The sequence below is a fragment of the Malurus melanocephalus genome, unplaced genomic scaffold, assembly GCF_030028575.1.
Source record: "Malurus melanocephalus ecotype Western Australia unplaced genomic scaffold, MMel_1.1 scaffold_30, whole genome shotgun sequence".
Lineage (NCBI taxonomy): Eukaryota > Metazoa > Chordata > Aves > Passeriformes > Maluridae > Malurus > Malurus melanocephalus.
In genome coordinates, this window is record NW_026623262.1 from 2409265 (window position 1) to 2427857 (window position 18593).

At 37.1% G+C, this 18593-nt stretch overlaps 1 protein-coding gene across 1 annotated transcript in view; it reads right to left on the reverse strand.

The window, feature by feature from the left end:
- The window catches only part of LOC130572206 (titin-like), a 236009-nt gene that overhangs the window by 78947 nt on the left and 138469 nt on the right, over positions 1-18593 (reverse strand). The window contains exons 168-203 of the mRNA XM_057363729.1: positions 18278-18541; positions 17909-18175; positions 17513-17776; positions 16867-17006; positions 16613-16739; positions 16234-16500; positions 15869-16135; positions 15149-15415; positions 14923-15062; positions 13848-13974; positions 12948-13090; positions 10935-11058; positions 9793-10059; positions 9514-9611; positions 9216-9384; positions 8837-9103; positions 8429-8695; positions 8059-8337; positions 7558-7966; positions 7330-7454; positions 6968-7234; positions 6030-6299; positions 5517-5819; positions 5097-5399; positions 4568-4755; positions 4371-4485; positions 3519-3803; positions 3083-3234; positions 2799-2946; positions 2528-2705; positions 2312-2433; positions 1924-2211; positions 1534-1830; positions 1238-1424; positions 571-686; positions 178-477 (exon numbers count right to left, since the gene is read on the reverse strand). Coding sequence (XP_057219712.1) covers positions 178-477; positions 571-686; positions 1238-1424; positions 1534-1830; positions 1924-2211; positions 2312-2433; positions 2528-2705; positions 2799-2946; positions 3083-3234; positions 3519-3803; positions 4371-4485; positions 4568-4755; positions 5097-5399; positions 5517-5819; positions 6030-6299; positions 6968-7234; positions 7330-7454; positions 7558-7966; positions 8059-8337; positions 8429-8695; positions 8837-9103; positions 9216-9384; positions 9514-9611; positions 9793-10059; positions 10935-11058; positions 12948-13090; positions 13848-13974; positions 14923-15062; positions 15149-15415; positions 15869-16135; positions 16234-16500; positions 16613-16739; positions 16867-17006; positions 17513-17776; positions 17909-18175; positions 18278-18541 — 7797 coding nt within the window. The remainder of the gene's footprint in view (positions 1-177; positions 478-570; positions 687-1237; positions 1425-1533; positions 1831-1923; positions 2212-2311; positions 2434-2527; positions 2706-2798; positions 2947-3082; positions 3235-3518; positions 3804-4370; positions 4486-4567; positions 4756-5096; positions 5400-5516; positions 5820-6029; positions 6300-6967; positions 7235-7329; positions 7455-7557; positions 7967-8058; positions 8338-8428; positions 8696-8836; positions 9104-9215; positions 9385-9513; positions 9612-9792; positions 10060-10934; positions 11059-12947; positions 13091-13847; positions 13975-14922; positions 15063-15148; positions 15416-15868; positions 16136-16233; positions 16501-16612; positions 16740-16866; positions 17007-17512; positions 17777-17908; positions 18176-18277; positions 18542-18593) is intronic.

The following is an 18593-nucleotide window of genomic DNA, read 5'->3' on the forward strand; positions in this document are numbered from 1 at the left end:
AATTCCCATAGACCATGTTGGAAGACAGGGAACACACCAAAACTATTAAGACTTYGCATTTCCTGAACCGAAGCAGGGCAAGTTTCAGTATTTCATAAGCCTTCCAAGGGTTCATTTGGTACCTACAAAAACGGGCAGACATGGGGCTTTTCTTAAAGTCAGAGAAACAGTACTCACAGAGCCTTTCCTTGCACAGCACAGGGTCACTGGGCTCACTGGGCTCACTCTCGCCAGCCTTGTTCACAGCTCTTACACGGAATGAATACTCTTGTTTCTCCATGAGATCTTTGAGGAAGTGTTCAGTTGTGGGGACTCCTTCAGCCACTCTCACCCACTCATCTGTTCCGGTCTTTAGCAGCTCAATGACATAAGATTCAATCTTGGCGCCTCCATCATGTTCTGGCTTTGTCCAGTTCAGGGTTAGTGATGTCTTGCCAACATCTTTCACAGTTGGCTTTCCAGGAGGCCATGGTGGATCTAGACAAGAGTCCAATATTAATTATGTCATTGAAAACAATTTTTTTGTTGTTGTTGTTGCTGAATTAAACCATTAAAATGTGTTTATTATACCTATTGGATCTTTCACTAAGATTGGCTCTGTTTCCCTGCTTGGTTTTCCAGGTCCTGCAAGATTCTCTGCCAAGACACGGAACTTGTATTTCTTCTTATTTGTAAGGCCTTTAACTCTGCAAATAAAAATTAACTTTGATTAAACCAAACCCAAGCATTAATTAATTTCTAAAACATTATTCTCTCCACTCTTCATTCTACAGATTACTTGGAAAATCTGAAAATACCTGAATTATTGCTAATGATGTGAGCATATTGCCAACACTAAAATGGTGCACYATGTCAGAAATGAATGAGAGAACCATCTTGGATTTTTGCATGTTCCATGGTTTTTAGTTAAATTAAGTATCAGGAGAAAAAAACTAAGGATTTTGGTAAATTGACACTTRAGATGACCATGTCTGCTATTTTAAAATATCTTATGAATAAGCACAGAAATTATTAAGCATAACATTAAGAAAAAATAACAAAAGACTTGATTAATTCTTCTGTAAAGACATTCCTCTTTAAAACTAACTAAAAAAATAAGCCACATCTGGTAGTTGGATCAAAACTTAGGGAAACTAGGAAAAACAGAATAAGAACAAGGTCAAACTTATTTTAAAAGCTACTSTTACATTCTTATGTCCCTGTGACCTATTTCAGCCTAAACTGACTATAGTCTTACTTGAATGTTGTATCTTTCACTGGCATTTTGTTGCATTTTATCCATTTATCCTGCTCAGGATCATATCTTTCAACCCAGTAGCCAGTGATGGGGCTTCCACCATCTTCATCTGGTTCATTCCATGTTAAAGTGACTGAATCTTTAGTGACTTCTATAGGCTTGAGACCTGTTGGAGGGCCTGGTGGATCTGTATAAATTAAAGAAGAAAAAACAAAAACCAAGACCATCAGACGGGGCTGTTTTTTCCCTCCCTGTTAAAATACTGTAATAATTTAATATTAATTTAATTAACTAACCAAATGAGTATTTGGCAATGATGGGGCTGCACTGTGCTGGCTCCCCAACACCATACATGTTCTCAGCGCTGACTCGAAACACGTATTCTTTATGAGGAGTTAGATTGGTAGCTCTGAAGTTTGTGTCTTTAATAGTTGATGACAACTTGTCCCATATTTCACTGTCTGTAGCTCTTTTCTCAAGGACGTAGTTGGTAATTTTAGAACCCCCATCATCTCGTGGAGGATTCCATGTTAAAAGGCAGGATTCGTTTGTGATTTCTGATACATCAAACGCAGCTGGGGGACCGGGTTTATCTGCGGAGGACAAGATGTGAATGTTAATCTTTTGCTTGCATACCTCAGTACATTACTAATGATTTACATAAACAACATAAAACAYGTGCATACCAAGAACATTAACTTCAACAACAGCAGTAGCACGTCCACTGGTATTTACAGCTTCTATAATGTAGGTTCCACTGTCACTTCTCTTGCTGTCTGTAATAGTGACTGTAGAATGATTAGGCTGGCTTTCAATGGTGATTCTGTTGTCAGGTCTCAAAATTTTGTCAGCCTTGGTCCAAGTAATCTGGGGCTCAGGCTTTCCAGTTACTTTAGCAGGCAGCTCAATTTTAGTTCCAGCCTTCACAGTAAGTCCAGCAAGAAGCTTCACATCTAAGAAAATTTCTGGAGCCTCTGATTTAGGAGAGAATGAAAACATTGTTATAGAAACAGTATTTTTCAGGGACTGGTAAAAATAAAGCAACTATGGGAATTTAGCAAGTGAAKTAGTTACCTTTTGCATCAATGGCCTGAATATCATCAGTTGGCTTACTTGGCTTACTCGCTCCCATTCTGTTCAAAGCCTTCACCCGATAAGCATACCACTCTCCTTCCTTGAGCTTTGTTACTTCCATTCTGTTAAAAAAGATTTTTAAAAAATCAAATATTTAGAGTGGTGAGGATGGCACAATTAGTTAAGAGGATATATCTACTTAATAAATTTACTTACTTTGTTTCAATAACAGGCTCCCCACATATCTCCCACTTGTCTGTGCCACGCTGGGATTTTTCCACCAGGTAACCCTTAATGCGGGCACCACCATCATATTTGGGAGGCTCCCATGTTAGGAAAATTCCTTTTGATGTTGGATTTCTCCATTTAACATTTTCTGGTGGGTCGGGCACCGCTATTAAAAATTAAAAACATATGGGGTCTTAGAAACCAGTCTAAGGATACATCTTATTTTCAAGAAAATCAGCAAAATTTCAAATATACTTACTTGCTGGTGTTGACATATTTACAGGTTCATCAATATATGCAGGTTCTCCAGGGCCRCATTTATTGCATGCAGAAACTCTAAATAAATATTCTTTCCCTTGGATGAGGTCAGGTACAGTGAACTCTTGGTCAACAATATGATCCATAACCTAAAGAGAAGAAAGGTTCCAATGTGTTCTTAAAATTTATTTCCAAGGAGTGATTACCAAAATAAGACACAAAACTGAGTAACACATATGGAAAGAATATAGCAACAGAAATTTAAATGAGAAAGAATGAACTTACTTTGCTCCATGTCTTCCGGCTTACTTCACGTTTTTCTATTATATAGCCAGTAACTGGACTTCCACCATCATCTTCTGGAGGTTCCCATGCCAGCTGTACTGTACTTTTGAGTACTTCTACAACATTGAGTTCTCTTGGTGCACTCGGACAAGCTAGAAGTCACAGAAATTGCATTATTTCATAATTGGTGTTTGACAGATGATCTCTATGTAATGTATCTGCCAGAAGACTTAGTCTTGTAAAGTCATTCCTTTTTAAACAGCARAATTGCATACTGAAAACTAGAAAAGGTTTTTTTTGAGGATGGATTTCTACTTTTTAGGTATATTTTAATATATTTGGTTGGATGCTGTGAGATTACATATTATTAAACTAATTAGAATTTAGCAAGACAAATATGGAATGTTATTGGTAGAATATGTACATGTATACTTACCAATGACATTAACATTAATTTCTCCTGAAACAGATGACACAGGGTTTTCTAATGTTAARTAATAAATTCCCTTGTCTGGACGCTCACTCGGAGTAATTACAAGTTCTGCAATAGAGGCAGTGGTCTTCATTTTTACACGATCACCCTCTTCTAAGACTTGGTCACCAAAAGACCATGTGGCAGTTGGCACAGGGTACCCGGTGATGGGAACACAGATCTTGATTGGGTCAGGAACGATAACTTCCAGCCCGTCCTTAAATGCACTTARGTCCATTGTAGGTTCAACTGGAAAAAATGGAAAATTGATTCAATTAATTATTTTGAGATGTTATGAACTTGGCTAATGATAGTTATGTTGAGAGGCTGTTTCTGACTGTATCTCAGCCTGCAGGTCCAGCTTGTCTCTCAACCTGTATAGACCTGGCTTTGTCTTACRGCTCCCTACATCTCCTGGCTAAATGTTTTGGGTTTTTTTAGAAATATGTGAGATAGTAAGGGRGATTAGTAATACTAAGTAAGATACMTAATTTACCCTTTAATGYAAAAACTTTGCATTGTTTAATTTTTTTTAGGGATCTTCTCTGCCTTTTTTTCTTTCTGTTACCTCTCACCTTCTACCAATATATGTCARGAGACAAAAGGTCATACCTTGCTCCTCAGGTAACCTAACAGGCCTCTATCTAATAGCACAGATCATTATYTGCAGAATTCATAATGGAGGAGAAATGGCTCATAATCTCAAATGCCTAAGGTGTGCCAGTTATCTGGTGAAAAAATATACATATTACCCACAAGATGCACTTTAATTATGTGCCTTATCTGGTTGTTTTTAATAAATAGCATATGACTTACCAAAAGTATCATCTGCAGTTAATGGCCCAATAGCCTCTGCTGGGTCAGACACACCAGCTGCATTTTCTGCTGAGACTCTGTAATAATAACTGGATCCTTTTTTCAATCCAGTTACCTAAAAAGYACAAATAATCATTTACTAACTCATATTAAAGATGATCTACACATTTTACATGTTGATGAAGAGAATATTGTACCTTAAAAGTAAGAGCAGGTACTAGTTTTGGGTTACAACGAATCCACTTGTCCGTTCCTTCCTCTTGCCTTTCAATAATGTAGCCTAAAATTGGACTTCCTCCATCATCGAGAGGAGGTTCCCATGTGAGCTGAACTGATGATTTMGTTTGATCTGAATGCTCAAGGTTAATGGGAGGACTTGGTCTCTCTGAAAAAAATTGAAACAAATACATTTGTGGAACTGATAAAGGAGCATGGTTCTGCAGATTAACTGTTTATATCTTACAGTACTGTTTTTAAAGCCTTTGCATAAATTTTTCTAAATCAGTTTTTTAAATTTCTCTAACTTCAGAGAAAAAACATTTGAAGTTCTYATTAAACCAAATAGTAGCGAGGTACTCCTGAAATGTTGGAAGGACGACAGTAGGAAAAATCTATGTAACTGTACACAGTGTTTGCAGCACACACAATCATCAGCTGAACTTTCCTGCTCAAAAAACATCCATAATGTTCCTGTTTCACAGTGCAATTGTAATTATGCATGCTTACCAATTGGGTCCATGATTTTTACTGCACGTGTAGCAGGACTTGGTTTGCCAACTCCAACCATGTTTTGAGCTCTTACTCTGAAGAAATATTCTTCATTTTCCACAACATCAGTCAGGACAGCTGACAGCTCATCAGCTTCTGTGGTCATAGCTGGCTCCCATCTGATGGTAGCTCTGTTACGCAGTTCAATAACGTAGCCAGTAATGGGAGATCCTCCATCGTACTCGGGTGGTTCCCAGCTAAGTGTGGCTCCAAACCTGTTCACATCAGTAACTTCTACATTTTGAGGAGGACCAGGAACATCTGCAKTTTATTTTAGGAAGAAAAAGGAAAAAGAAGGTATGTAAGTTTTATCTATTGTTAGAATCTGCTTTTCTTACGCAGCCATCAAAAATTGAGTTTTTCATAACTTCTGCTCACCAAATTTGCTCTTAGCTTCCACAGGTGTGTCTGTTTCCACTGGCTCGCCAGTGCCCACTCTGTTGCGTGCACTAACACGGAAGAGGTACTCAACTCCTCCTTTCTGAAGTCCAGTAACAGAGTATTCACAATTTTCAGCACGATCTGTGACCATAATCCAGGTCTTACGCTTGATATCACGTCTTTCAACGACATAGCCTATGATTTTACTTCCACCATCACTTTCTGGTTCTTGCCATGCRAGACCAACTTCACCATCATAAGTTTCAGTGACTTCCAAGTTTCTAACCGGGCCTGGCACATCTGTTAAAGATATGAGAATATTTCAGGGCATTGCATCTTTCTTTTTTCCCTCTGGCTGGAGGAGAGGAGACTGAGGGTAGACTCCAATATGATCGACAGTTTCTGCATGATGGGAAGCAGACAGCTTCTCCCTCAAAAAAGGCTTTTTTTTTTTTTTTTTTTTTTTTGTTAAATAATTGTAAGCAAGGTTTTAATAATATGAGTACTTACCAATGACCTCTACATTGATGAATGCTTCTGCCTGGCCATGTTTGTTTCGAAGCACAACCTTATACCTTCCCTTATCTGATTTCTTTGCTTCATAAATTTTGAAGGTAGTGCAGTCAGTTGTTGTATCAACAGTTGTTGTGGGAAGACTTTCCCCTGCTTTCAACCATTCAGCTTCTGCTCTTGGGTAGGCATCGTATGGGACAGTCATAGTTAAAGGCTTTCCAACATCAACCACAAGGTTCTGATCACCAGTCTTGATTTTAGGTGCAGCTAAGAAAGATGAATGTGAAAAGTCAGTACTTGCATGTATATATATATTCATATATTTATATGTATATATGAAATTGATATATTTGTGCAGTCAGAAAAGAAGCTAACATAGAAAAGCAGAAGGAGCTTCTGTGTAAATTCTAAGGAAATGCTTCATATACTAATTGTAAGAAATCAGTGAGAAAGAAATTCAGGCTGGRTGCTATGTACTGTGTCCTCCTATAAAATCAGGAGAGAAGGAGTTGCTTTTTGAGAACAAATTTAAATATTTTATTGGCTGATTCTGTAAAATRGAAAAATTAGAAATTAAATGTCTTACATGATTGAAATGACCGGACCGAATAATTTTCTTTTTTTCTTTGTGACTTCATGAAAAGCTTAAAGCTCCTTTAAGCTTTAATCATGCTTTTTGGTATACACACTGAAAACTGACATATTTCCTTAAACAATTGGATCAGGATGGTATAACAAAAAAAGTTTGTTGTCTAAACTCATATTCATATAGTTTAATGGACTTRTTAAACAAACTTCAAATAGTTTAACATTTTTCTCAGGCTGATTGCATATTCATTTTAGCTCAATTGTTTGAAAGAACAACAATCAATTTAGTTAAACAGGAATTGATTAATCTAAGATTTTATAAAAGAAGTGCAATGCAAACAACTTACCAGCTAGTTCAAGCTTAGCTCTAGCTTCCTTATCTTTGGCGATAAATCTGTATTCCCCTTGGTCACGAGGCTTTATGTCGCACACCTGCAGCCTATGGACCTTCCCTTCACTCATCATCTGATGTTTGTCACCTTGGACGATAATCATGTTGTTTCTCAGCCACTTGACCTCCACACCATCTTTGTTCAATTCTGCCATGAAGATGACATCTGCACCAGGAGCTTCATAAATATCTTGYGGTGGTCGAATAATCTCAACAGGGATTTCTGAAAKAAACGTKAATTTAWTTGGTGTTACTTGTTTATTGTTTCTACTATTATTAAATAAYRTAGAAATAAATCCCATTCAGTTTTRCACATACCTTCAACAAAAAGCCTTGCCCTAGATCTCCTGTCATCCACTCCACAGGAATATTCACACTCATCATCTAGTCTACAGTCTTTTATGATTAATCTGTGTAGATTTCCATCCTTTTCAAACTGGTATCTTTATAGGGTAGAAAAATAAGCAGTATATTAGTTTCCAGACAAAGCAATAAAGTAAAACAAGCATGTTCAGCACATTCAGAAGCTTAATAAAATGTACGTACTTTTTGCCTTCTTTGATTTCTCTTCCATTTCTGTACCATTTTACACTGACTTTCTCTTTGGAAAGCTGGCATGTAAAGACAGCATCATCAAATTCAGTGACAGTCTGGTCCTGGAGATGTTCAGTGAAGTCTGCCGGTGCTTCCGTGATGAGAAGCTCTGCAACTGATTTGTCTTGTCCAGCAGTAACAGTGTATTCACCTTCATCTACAAACCCACAGTCTTTAATGATCAATGAGTGCTTGAATTTATCAATTTTGTACAAAATGCGCCTGTCAAACGTGATCTCTTCTCCGTTCTTTGTCCACTTGAGAGTTGCATTAAGGCGATTGACTTTGCACCAGAATGTGACAGTTTTCTTTTCCATGGTCTCAATGTCTTCAAGGGGCTCAACAATTCTGAGATCCTCCTCTGTTATGACAAAAAAGGTGAATATTTTTATATCCTCATATGAAACTGAATGTAAATGACAAAACAATTTTAATGTAGTGCAAGTTATTTACCTAACACTTTTAAGGCAGCAGAGCTTTTAACGTGTTCCCCTCTCTGGTTTGTCAGTGCGATGGTGTAGGTAGCTTGATCTTTCAGCTCTGCATCTCTGATTCTGAGAGTGTAGACTGTACCCTTCTGAACAATAATGTACTTTGCACTGTCAAATATTGCCTCATCGTTTTTGTACCACTTCTCTTTGGCACCTTCTTTATTGACTTCACAGTTGAAGATAATTTCTTGACACTCATTAACTTCTTGGTCCTTAAGAGGAGTTATAATCTTGAGTTTTTCTGAAATTGTGAAAACAGAAGAAGTAGAATATCATATAGCATAAAGAATGCAACAAAACATGCACCTAGACATTGATAAAACAAAGCTTACCAATCACTGTTAAGTGTGCTGTGGCTTTAGCTTCCCCAACCATGATGGTGTACATTCCTGTATCACCTAGAATAGAGTCTTTAACCACAAGAGTTCTCTTCTTGCCATCTGCAATGATGTCGTACTTATCATCAGGCTCCAGGATTGTGTCACCCCTCAGCCACTGTACAGTAATGGCTTCTTTGGATACTGTACAGACAAATTCAGCTTTTTCTCCTTCAAGCACCTCAAGATTTTGTGGTCTGGTAAGAAATTCTGCTGCAAGTTCTGAAAGAAGACATTTTTTGTAGATATTTATTTTTTACTTGTGAATGAATAAACCAAGTGGTTTATTATTATTGATTTTTAATTTTTTTTAATATTATTTTTTCTTTCCAGGATACAAGGCCACCAAAGTAGCACTCTTACCATGTACAGTAAGTTTTCCTGTTGTACTAGAGCTTGGGAGCTTGCAAGTGTATTGGTGAGCATCTTCAGGATGAGCATTATGTATAACAAGAATTCTCTTTCTGCCATCAGAAATGTGTTCAAATCTACCACCGTCAGGCACCTCTTCATCTCCTTTAAGCCAAGTGACTTCAGCATTAGGCTTTGAAACTTCACAGACCAATTTTACAGTGTCATTCTCATTTACTTCAAGATCAGGAAGATTTTTTGTGAAAACAGCCTCTTCCTCTGCAAAAGGAATTTTTAAAGATGATTAAAGCCTTTTTTTTAAAAAAAAACAACCCACTCTCACATTTTTTATTGTTCACGCATTAGATTCTAAAATGCTGTGTGTGTTTACCTATCACTGTAAGTAGACCGGAGGTTCGAGCTGTTTTYGCTTCACAGGAATATTCAGCTTCATCATCAAAGACACATTTATTGACAACAAGAATGTGTTCTGCACCTTTAGAAATTATGTCATACTTTTTGCCTTTTCTAATTTCCATGCCATCCTTAAACCACTTCACCTGTTTCAGAACAAATTATCAGGGTTATTAATATGAACATGCACATCAGTATGTTCTTTTATAGCAATACAAAAAAATTTTCCCCTCTACCTGAAGGAGTTGCTCAGATTTAAAAGTGATATTACTGACCTTGACATTTGGACGAGAAATTTCACATTCAAACCGAGCAGGTTGTTTTTCTTTAACTTCAAGGTCAGTCAGGGGTTTCAGGAACTCAACACGAATAGCTGTATGAGAAAGAAAAAAAGAAAAATTTTTAGTAGAAGAAAATCTACACTAGAGAAGTAAAAAATTGCCAATTTTTAGGGGTTTTTTTTCTGCCAAAAATGCGGTATTGTTGTCAGTCATAGACACTAAAACATTGGTTTACAGCACCTACACATTCGYAGAAAATTGTGAATTACTCACGCTCCACATTGAGAAAACATGATGTCTTGAAATCCTTAGCATCACAGGAGTATGTTTTTGCATCATCTAAYGTGCAGCCGTGGATGATGAGTTTTCTGACCCTACCATCAGAAATGATATCATACTTCTTTGATTTGTGAATTTCTTCTCCGTTTTTGAACCATTTGACTTTTGCATTTTCCCTGGAAACTTCACATTCCAGCACTGCAGTGGTCTCYTCTTCAACAGTCTGGTCCTCAAGTGGTTTAGTAAATTCCACTGGGGGTTCTAAAAGAAACAGATAMATTTTTGATAGAAAAGATCTAAATTATAGCCAGTCATCTGCTTGTGCAGAACTATCCCATGCTGTTTACTCATTTTACTTGACTGAATAATCAAAAATGTTCTTAGATGTCCCTACTGAAGGTGTCTTAAAACTTTTTAAACTTTTATTGCACAGACTTTTTCTGTTAATTCAGGTAATTTCCTCATTTTCAGCCTGCTGTAAAACTAGACTAAATGTTATCCTTGTCCATTGGGGTTTTTACTTACAAATCATCACAAAACCTTGGAACTCAATTYTTTTAGCTGAACCATATCCATGTGATCTAAGTGACTCTAAAGTTAAGTAAGAGTGACTCTCTATGAACTTAGAGATTGTTTGGAGTTTTTTCAATTTTCTCCTGAATTACTGGATTAGTGTATGCAGTTGTTTTACTTAATGATACACAGCTTGCAAGCGGTACAAGTGAGTATGGAGACAATGTTATGTCCCTTGACTGATGGTGCAGTTATGCTCTCACAGATTTCTGCACATTCAAAAGAACAGAAAATGCCACTGGGAGTCATAAGGGTCAGTATTTGTGGGTCCTCTTGAGGCCAATTGAATGTTCAAGTCTACAGTAAAGTCCTGGAAGTGCTAATGAACTGGTTCATCTCCCACATCTGACACATTTCCAGCATTTTCCCTTGTTCAGCTCTTCTGTGAAGAGCAGAGGTTTTAAGTAGRTGTCTTTTTTAATCAGGAAAGTTATGTACTAACTCAATATTGCACATACAATCCTACTAATTTGATACATGGTRTATATTAGCATCCTCTTCCAGGATGAATCATGAGGGGACCATCAATGCTGATYATGATTGAATTAAGATGACTGACTTACCTTTCACAAAAAGATTTGCTTGAGTTCTGAAATCTTTTGCTGTCAGTGATACCTCTCCTGCATCTGTTAACTTGACATCTCTAAGAATAAGTGTRTGAACTCTCCCTTCTGCACGGGTCACAACCTTACAAAACAAATAAAAACCCTTTTGTGAATGTCTATAACAAATATTAAGAAATATTTAATGAAGTAGCATTCTATTTATTACTTGTGGAGTCTGGTTGTCCAATTATATGTGAAATTCTGACAATTTCCTTTTGTATAAAGTAGATATAGTTCAATCCTCAATGCTCTAAGAATTTTGAGGCTGACTTGAGATCATGTCTATTTTGAACAAGTATTATTAAATACAAAAAAAATAAGCAAATCTATGGGAAAAGTTATTACTGCTGGCTACATAAAAAGTAAAATCTTTTGCAGATATAAAGAGGTTTGGCACCCCCCACATGCACTTTTCTGGAAATGTCAATCTTTCTATTAATAAAGTTTGGTAAAAAATTCTGCCTTAAGGACTAAGTTCTGTTATGATCTACTGCAGAATCTACTTTGCAATCACAGTAAAGAAACAAAAAACCACTTCAATGAATAAAGGTTTTCCACGTTCAGCTGAATGCCAGCCACAGAGGCAACAAAATGGTTTGAATTGGCAACAGATAATATAAAAGCCTTGTACAATTTGATTATTGAAGACAGTTTTAAAAGTGTATCAAGAGGCTGTTTTAGAAAGTGATGCATTATGTAAATGTATGGTTAAGTCTCAATTTCATCTTGATAACATTTCAACTGTTCAAATGACAGTCTTGACTCTATATGTAAACTGCATGRAATCTGGATTTTTTTTTTCATGTAATTAAAATGATAGCTCAGACAGAAAAGACCAAAATCATGGTCTATCATACAGAATACAGAACATATAATATTTTTCTTGCCAGGCAGTAATAACTATCAACCACTATACTGGTCAATAGCTTTTCACATTTTTTTTCTGAAATTCAGAAGTAATTACCCTAATTTATTTAATGACTAGTTTGCTGAGTTACAACTTTGTTTATCTGTCCTTAAATACTGTAATAGGGTCCCTCATCATCATGATCTGTTTTGATTTTCCTATTTCTACATTCTTTCTTTTATGAAATAATTTTTATTTATGCAAATTAGTTAAAGCTCAGAAAGATACAGAAAAACCTGAAAAATACRTAAAAAATTGTATATTAAAGGAATAGCAATCTGTACTGAAGTATTATTAGCAGCGTTATTAYAGATCCTGAAACTTTGCTAGGTCAAGCAATGCCTTGAAAGTTCACTTTATTTGAGGTTTCCAACTTTTATTTTAATTTGCATTATTTTTTTAGGCCAAGTATGCGAAAAAGAAGTCTTACCAGTAATACCCATTTCCATATCTTAATGTATTAATTTATGTTTCTTTATTGATTTCCCCTACYATTAACTTGAAACATTAAATTGACTGCATTCCAGGCTGCTCAGATCTCAGAGTTAAGAGCCAGCACTTGATGAAGGGTTAAAAATAGCTAGTGAGAAGTGCTTGACAAGCAAATCTGCCCAGAGAGTTATCTGGARAGCCAGAACAAATGCCTGAAATGGAATTTGAATCCTCTTAATCCCCTTATATGTTGAATTGGACRGCAACTCAGCATTCAAGGGAAAAAAAGGCTTTTCCTGATAGCAYCCTCTCACTGTAACCACAGGTAACCTGAGCAAAAATTATTTAGTATCCCTGTGTCTGAGTCTCCAAAATAATCAGTGTTGTCATGATTGATATTTTGGATCCTTAGTTTCCCTTTGTATGATAAATACTTGTAATGTCCCAGAATACTGGAATTTCTGGGAAAAAATTGTTGTATCTGATTTCGGGAGGATTTAGCAATACTCCAATACTGCTGTGCCTTAGTACTTCAACTGACAGAGAATAAATAAAAAATAAAGAAGGGGAAGAGAGCTGAAGGAGGAGAAGGAGGAGGGAACATGAGAAAAAGTAAAGTTTAGTTTCTTTACCTTATCACTGGGCTCCAGTTTCTTTCCTTTCAGGAACCATTCTACTGGGATTCCCTCATAAGAGAGTTCGCAATCGAAGGTTGCTGATTCCCCAGCTGTCACTGTTACATCCTTGAGGGGTCTCAGCAAGCCAATTACTCGAGCTTGGTAAGCAGAAGACATAATTTTTAGATTAGTCACTTGTATCCAAGAGAGAGCTGCTGTCCTTACGTACTAATCTCCATGGTGGCTTCCCTCAAGAGAGCCAGACATCACAATGCTGCTCTTTAAATTCCCTAAATAGAAGAGGCCACCCTGGGTCCTTAGGGGAGGGCTGGTCACCTACAATTTCCTATTTGCAGAGCGTGTTTCTTTAAATTGAACAAGGTCAGCAGGAAAGTTTCTGCGCATCTGTCTCCTTGCCAAGCCTCGCATGCCTGTTGCTAGATAAGGCATGTGTTTCCAAAATAGCAAGGGCTGGGATTGGAGTGGGAAACAAGTGCTCCTCAGCCGTGTAGTCTGTCCCTGTCCATCAAGCTTCAAACCCTATCCCCAGATATCACTGCCATCCTACCCTCTCCGGTTAACACGATACTCTGATGCAGCAAAGCCTTGGCTTGCCATATTTGATTTCATAACAGCGTATGATGCCAAACCATGAAGCAGCCTTCAAGGCCATCTCCTTAATTTTATTTTTCTTWTATGAATAAATGATATACAAGGTTAAAAACCACACAGGACATTCCTTAACAACAACAACAACAAAATTAAGATGACCCTAGTAACATATCCCTGAGCTGCTGTTCTGGAAAGGATTGCTGTGGATTCAATGCAGTATAGAGATTTACCTGCTCTGGGGAGGCAATAAGTACCATGTTTTCACTTAATTAATCAATTAATTTCAGTTTAAAAGACACTTACGTTTCACTCGAAGGTGAGCACCAGACTTGGCATTTGCTGCTTGGAAATCTACTCCACCAGCTTGATCTAAGCGTACATTGTACAATGTAAGGAAGTGCTTTTTCCCTTCCTCCTTGATTTCACATTCCTGCAAAAACAGAACCAACATAACTTCTTCAGTCTCTTTTTTGCACTACTTACTATAAGAGTCCCTACTTCTCCTCATACCATGCATGTTTTCTTCTACTCCATTCACAACTCTTAGWCCCACTGCCACATGAAACAAACCTGACAAACATCCATTCATAGAGCTTTCCTTTCAAACTCTCTTCTTAATACAGTTGGTTTCCTCTTGGAAAGAAAGGGCAAGAGGCAACACATTTGTGTGCTGACTGAGTAGCCAATATATTAATATATATGTAGACCAGTCAGAGACCTGTTCCCCTAAGGGAACTAGATATTGCTAAGCTTGTGCTATGTATGACCTGTCCTTGAGAAGACTTCCCCTTCTTTTATCCAGATACTGATTTTCATGGAACTTCCCACCTTTGTGTATTAATCACATCTGTACCATTACAAGGAAGCCAAATTATTGCCAGTTGTGATTGTATTGTTTCTTTGTTTTCCAGATCCTTCCAGCAAGAAATTAAGAATACTTGATTAAGCCCTATGCAATTTTATACCAATTTTAGCTGTCACAGAAATGAAAAGGAGTTTGGAAATGTGATCTACATCAATTTAAACCAAGTATATCTTTAAGCCCACAGGCAAATGCATGCAATCCAAAGTTTGCATTTTTAAATGCCATTTTGTTATGTGAATTCTACAAGATCTTTGCACTTTGGATACATGATTGCTAGGTATTGTTAGCCATATATTGTTATGTAAAATAATTTATTATTTAGCTATTTTGGATCACATTTGTATTACATGTTAAAAGTTATTAATTAAAAAACCCACTACTTCTAATATAGTGACTCTTACTAAAAGCAGAAAGAAATCACATTTAGTTTCTGCAGTCATCTTCTCCCTCACACCCTACCTCCCTGAAAAGTGTTGAGACACACATAAAAAATATCCTGAAATGTTTKCTTACAGCTGATTCAGTCAGGGGTTCTCCTTTTAGCTTCCAATTGCCATGGACACCTTCCTCAGAGATTTCAATATCAAAACGGGCAGTCTCTGTCTCGATCACCTCCACACTGTACAGCGGTCGTACAATCTCAATATCCCGGTCTGGAGAAGAAAAACATGATTGATTCCCTCACTCTCTAGGAAAGCCCAAAAGATCTCTGCAGAGCAGCCCATGAAAATAACCTTACCTTCAATATCAAGTTTAGCAGAGGTTTGATCAGTACCGCAGTCACAAGTATACTGCCCGATGTCTTTCTTCAAAGCTTTCTTGAGAATAAGGATTCTCTTTTTACCATCAGCCTTAATAACAACGTTCTTTGATGCAGTAATTGGTTTGCCATCCTTCATCCACTTCACTGGGGCATCTGCTTTGCTGATTTCACACTGCAAGATGACTTCATCTTTCTCTACAGCAGTGTAATCCTGCAGCTTCCCAGTGAAGTAAGGGTCTCCCTCTGCAAGCAAAAGTTAAGATATTTTTCAGWCTGAAGTTTTAGTCTTCCAGAAAGAACAACTAGTTTCTACCATAAAACACATTTCCTGTTTATGCCCTCCAAGAAGGATTAAATATTGTCCTTTTTCATGGTTCTGTTACAAAAAAGAAAACAATAAACACCTAAGAAACAATTCAGGGCATTACTAATGTTACTGACAACATTCTTTTGATGCTCTAGAGCACTGTTTTAAGTGTTTAATAACTACCTTTGCAAATTCGCATGAAATTTTAAAGTCATTGTAATTATCCTTTGTAAAYTGGAGAAATGGAGACCAAAAGAAAAGAACAAATTTTAGGGTTCCAAAATAATAATTTAGATTTAGGCCAACCCCAAGGATTTCTGATCACTATTTTTTATTAATAAAACTCTTCTGCTAATAAACATCAGGTAAATTCTTTCGGGTATTCTTACCAAGAACAGTGAGTTTTGCTTCTGAGGATTTGTCCATAGCTTGCACTTTAATCTGAGAAGTATCATCAATAGTAAGATCTTTGATTGTGAGTGTATGGAATTTGCCATCATCTGTCATGGAAACCACTTTGCTGGTATGTAATCGTTGGTCATTCTTGAACCAGGCAACAGAGATATTTTCATGGGAGAGTTCCACAGTGAACTCTGCAGTTTCTCGCTCCTTTTTCGTTACATCCTTGAGAGGAGTAATGAATTTCAGGCGGATACCTGTGACAACATAACATGTCATTAACAATAATGTTATCAATATAAACTATGTAAGTACTATGATGCAAAACTTTCCTAGAAAGAGAAGTCTAACAAACCTTCAATAATTAGCTTGGCRCTTGTTCTTTTATCCTCAGCTTCAAACGTATATTTTACTTCATCCTCAAAGGCAACAGATTTAATAATCAGAGCATGCTTTGTTCCGTCTGAAGTAATCTCAAATCTTTCATCAGGAGTGATCTCTTCAGTTCCTTTCAACCAGCGGAAAGTCTTGGGCTCTCTGGATACCTCACATTCAAACTTAGCTTCATCCTTCTCAAAGACCTTCACATCACTCAGCGGGGTGATAAAGATAAGAGGCAGTTCTGAAATCAAAGAAGAGCTCTTTCAGACTGGTTCATACAGTGCTTTCTGACACTAGATTTGTTCCCATGCCCTGCAATACATGTGGAAATGTTGGCCAAGTACAGACTGTACCTTTCACTTTCAGATTAGCAGCGCTTTTAGCATTGGCAGCTTGGAAAGACACWTCTCCAGTCATATCAAGTTTGCAGTTATGAAGGACGAGAATATGCTTCTTCCCATCTTCAATGATTTCACAGTCCTGATTATAAAGAAACACACCCCACATCCCAATTATGAATATTCTGAGAAACCACTAAGAAAATRTTATTATTAAACATGTTTTTCCTACTGTAAATTATGGTGTAAAAATAAAGAAAAAATCTTACAGGTGAAGGTGTTAGGGTTTCTCCCTTTAGCTTCCACACAGGATGGACATCAGGCTCAGAAATTTCAATTTCAAAGCGTGCTGTTTCACCAACAAATACTTCCACTCCATACAGTGGGCGCTCCACTTTAATTAAGCGAGCTAAAAAAAAAAAATCAAAAGTTCACATTCTGTTTACTGGACAATTCCATATCATAGAAAGGATCCCAGCTGTCTCCCTATTCCTTCTTTTGGGCATTCAAATGTTTTGAGAGTAAGTGTTCATCTAACAYCTTCCTAAAAATCTGCAAGCTGACAGTCTACAATCTCCTTCTATAATATGTCTGAAAATTTAGTTATTTTTAGTAAGAATATTTTTCTTAATAATTAACCCAGGTATCTGTTACAGTGAAACTAAAAYGATTATTTTTCCTGTAAATGGACAGAGACTAACTGATCATCACTGTCTTTGTAATGGCCATTTATAAACATCTAATATTATTGTCTCTTGTAATCATTTTTAATAACTTCAGATATTTCAGCCACTCATCCTAACAGCAAGCTTTCTACARGTACATTTTTGGTCTTGCTCTCTAGAGAGAGTCTGTCTGTCTGCACTGGTTTACAAAGGTTTYRGTCTTTSCCTTCTCAAAGACATGATGACTTACACTCCACGCTGATATTGGCACTTGTCCGGTCGGTTCCACAGTCACACTCATAAACACCCTTATCACTCTCTGCAGCCTTCTTGATCTTCAGGATACGGCGCAAGCCATCCGTTTTTATGGAAATTCTGTTGGAAGCTATCAGTTCTTCACCATCTTTGTACCATTTTACTGGCACATCCTTGCTAAGTTCACAYTCCATGGTGATATCATCTTTCTCTACAGCGCTGTAGTCTTGTAATTTCACAGTGAAATATGGATCGGCCTCTACAAAAGGCACAGTGGATAAAATAAATTAGCAATATAAATTTACTAAAATGTCAATAATTTGTCACTTTCTACTTATGATAATGATTAATACCTATGATACAGCACATTTAAAATTATTTTTGTAATTACCTAAGACTTTCAGGTTGGCTTGTGTGTTCATGTCCTTGACTACGGCCTTTATTTCCGAGATATCATCAAGAGTTACTTCCCTCATTTCTAGTTTATGAACTTTGCCTTCTGAAGTAATTAAAACTGTTCTGCTTGTGTGAAGTCTCTTGTCATTTTTGTACCATTTCACAGGCATGTCTTCATGAGAAAGCTCAAACTGAAAATGAGCTGTTTCTCCTTCTTTCACTGTCTGATCCTGTAGAGGTGATATGAACTTCAGCCTCACACCTGTAATGTAGACACATAAATTCAATCAGAAAAAAGGCTAATGCAGGTCTAAACCATATATTCTYYATCCTTTTAYTCTTTTTTTCATGAGACAGAACTTGCCTTCCACAAACAGTCTTGCTGTGCTCTTCTTGCCATCAACTTCAGCAGTGTATTCTCCCTCATCATCAAACTGYGAATCATTGATGACAAGAATGTGCTTCTTTCCGTCTGCAATGATGTCAAATTTTTCTCCRATCTTGAGTATATCTGTGCCCTTGGACCATATAACATTGGCTTCTCTGGTAAGGACACACTCAAACCTCGCCTGGCGCTTCTCAGGAACGGTGACGTCTTTTAGGGGCACGGCAAAGTCCAACTCGATTTCTGGAAKCAAAAGAGAAGGCGTCATTTGCCATGTGCTCACTCAGTCTCAGCT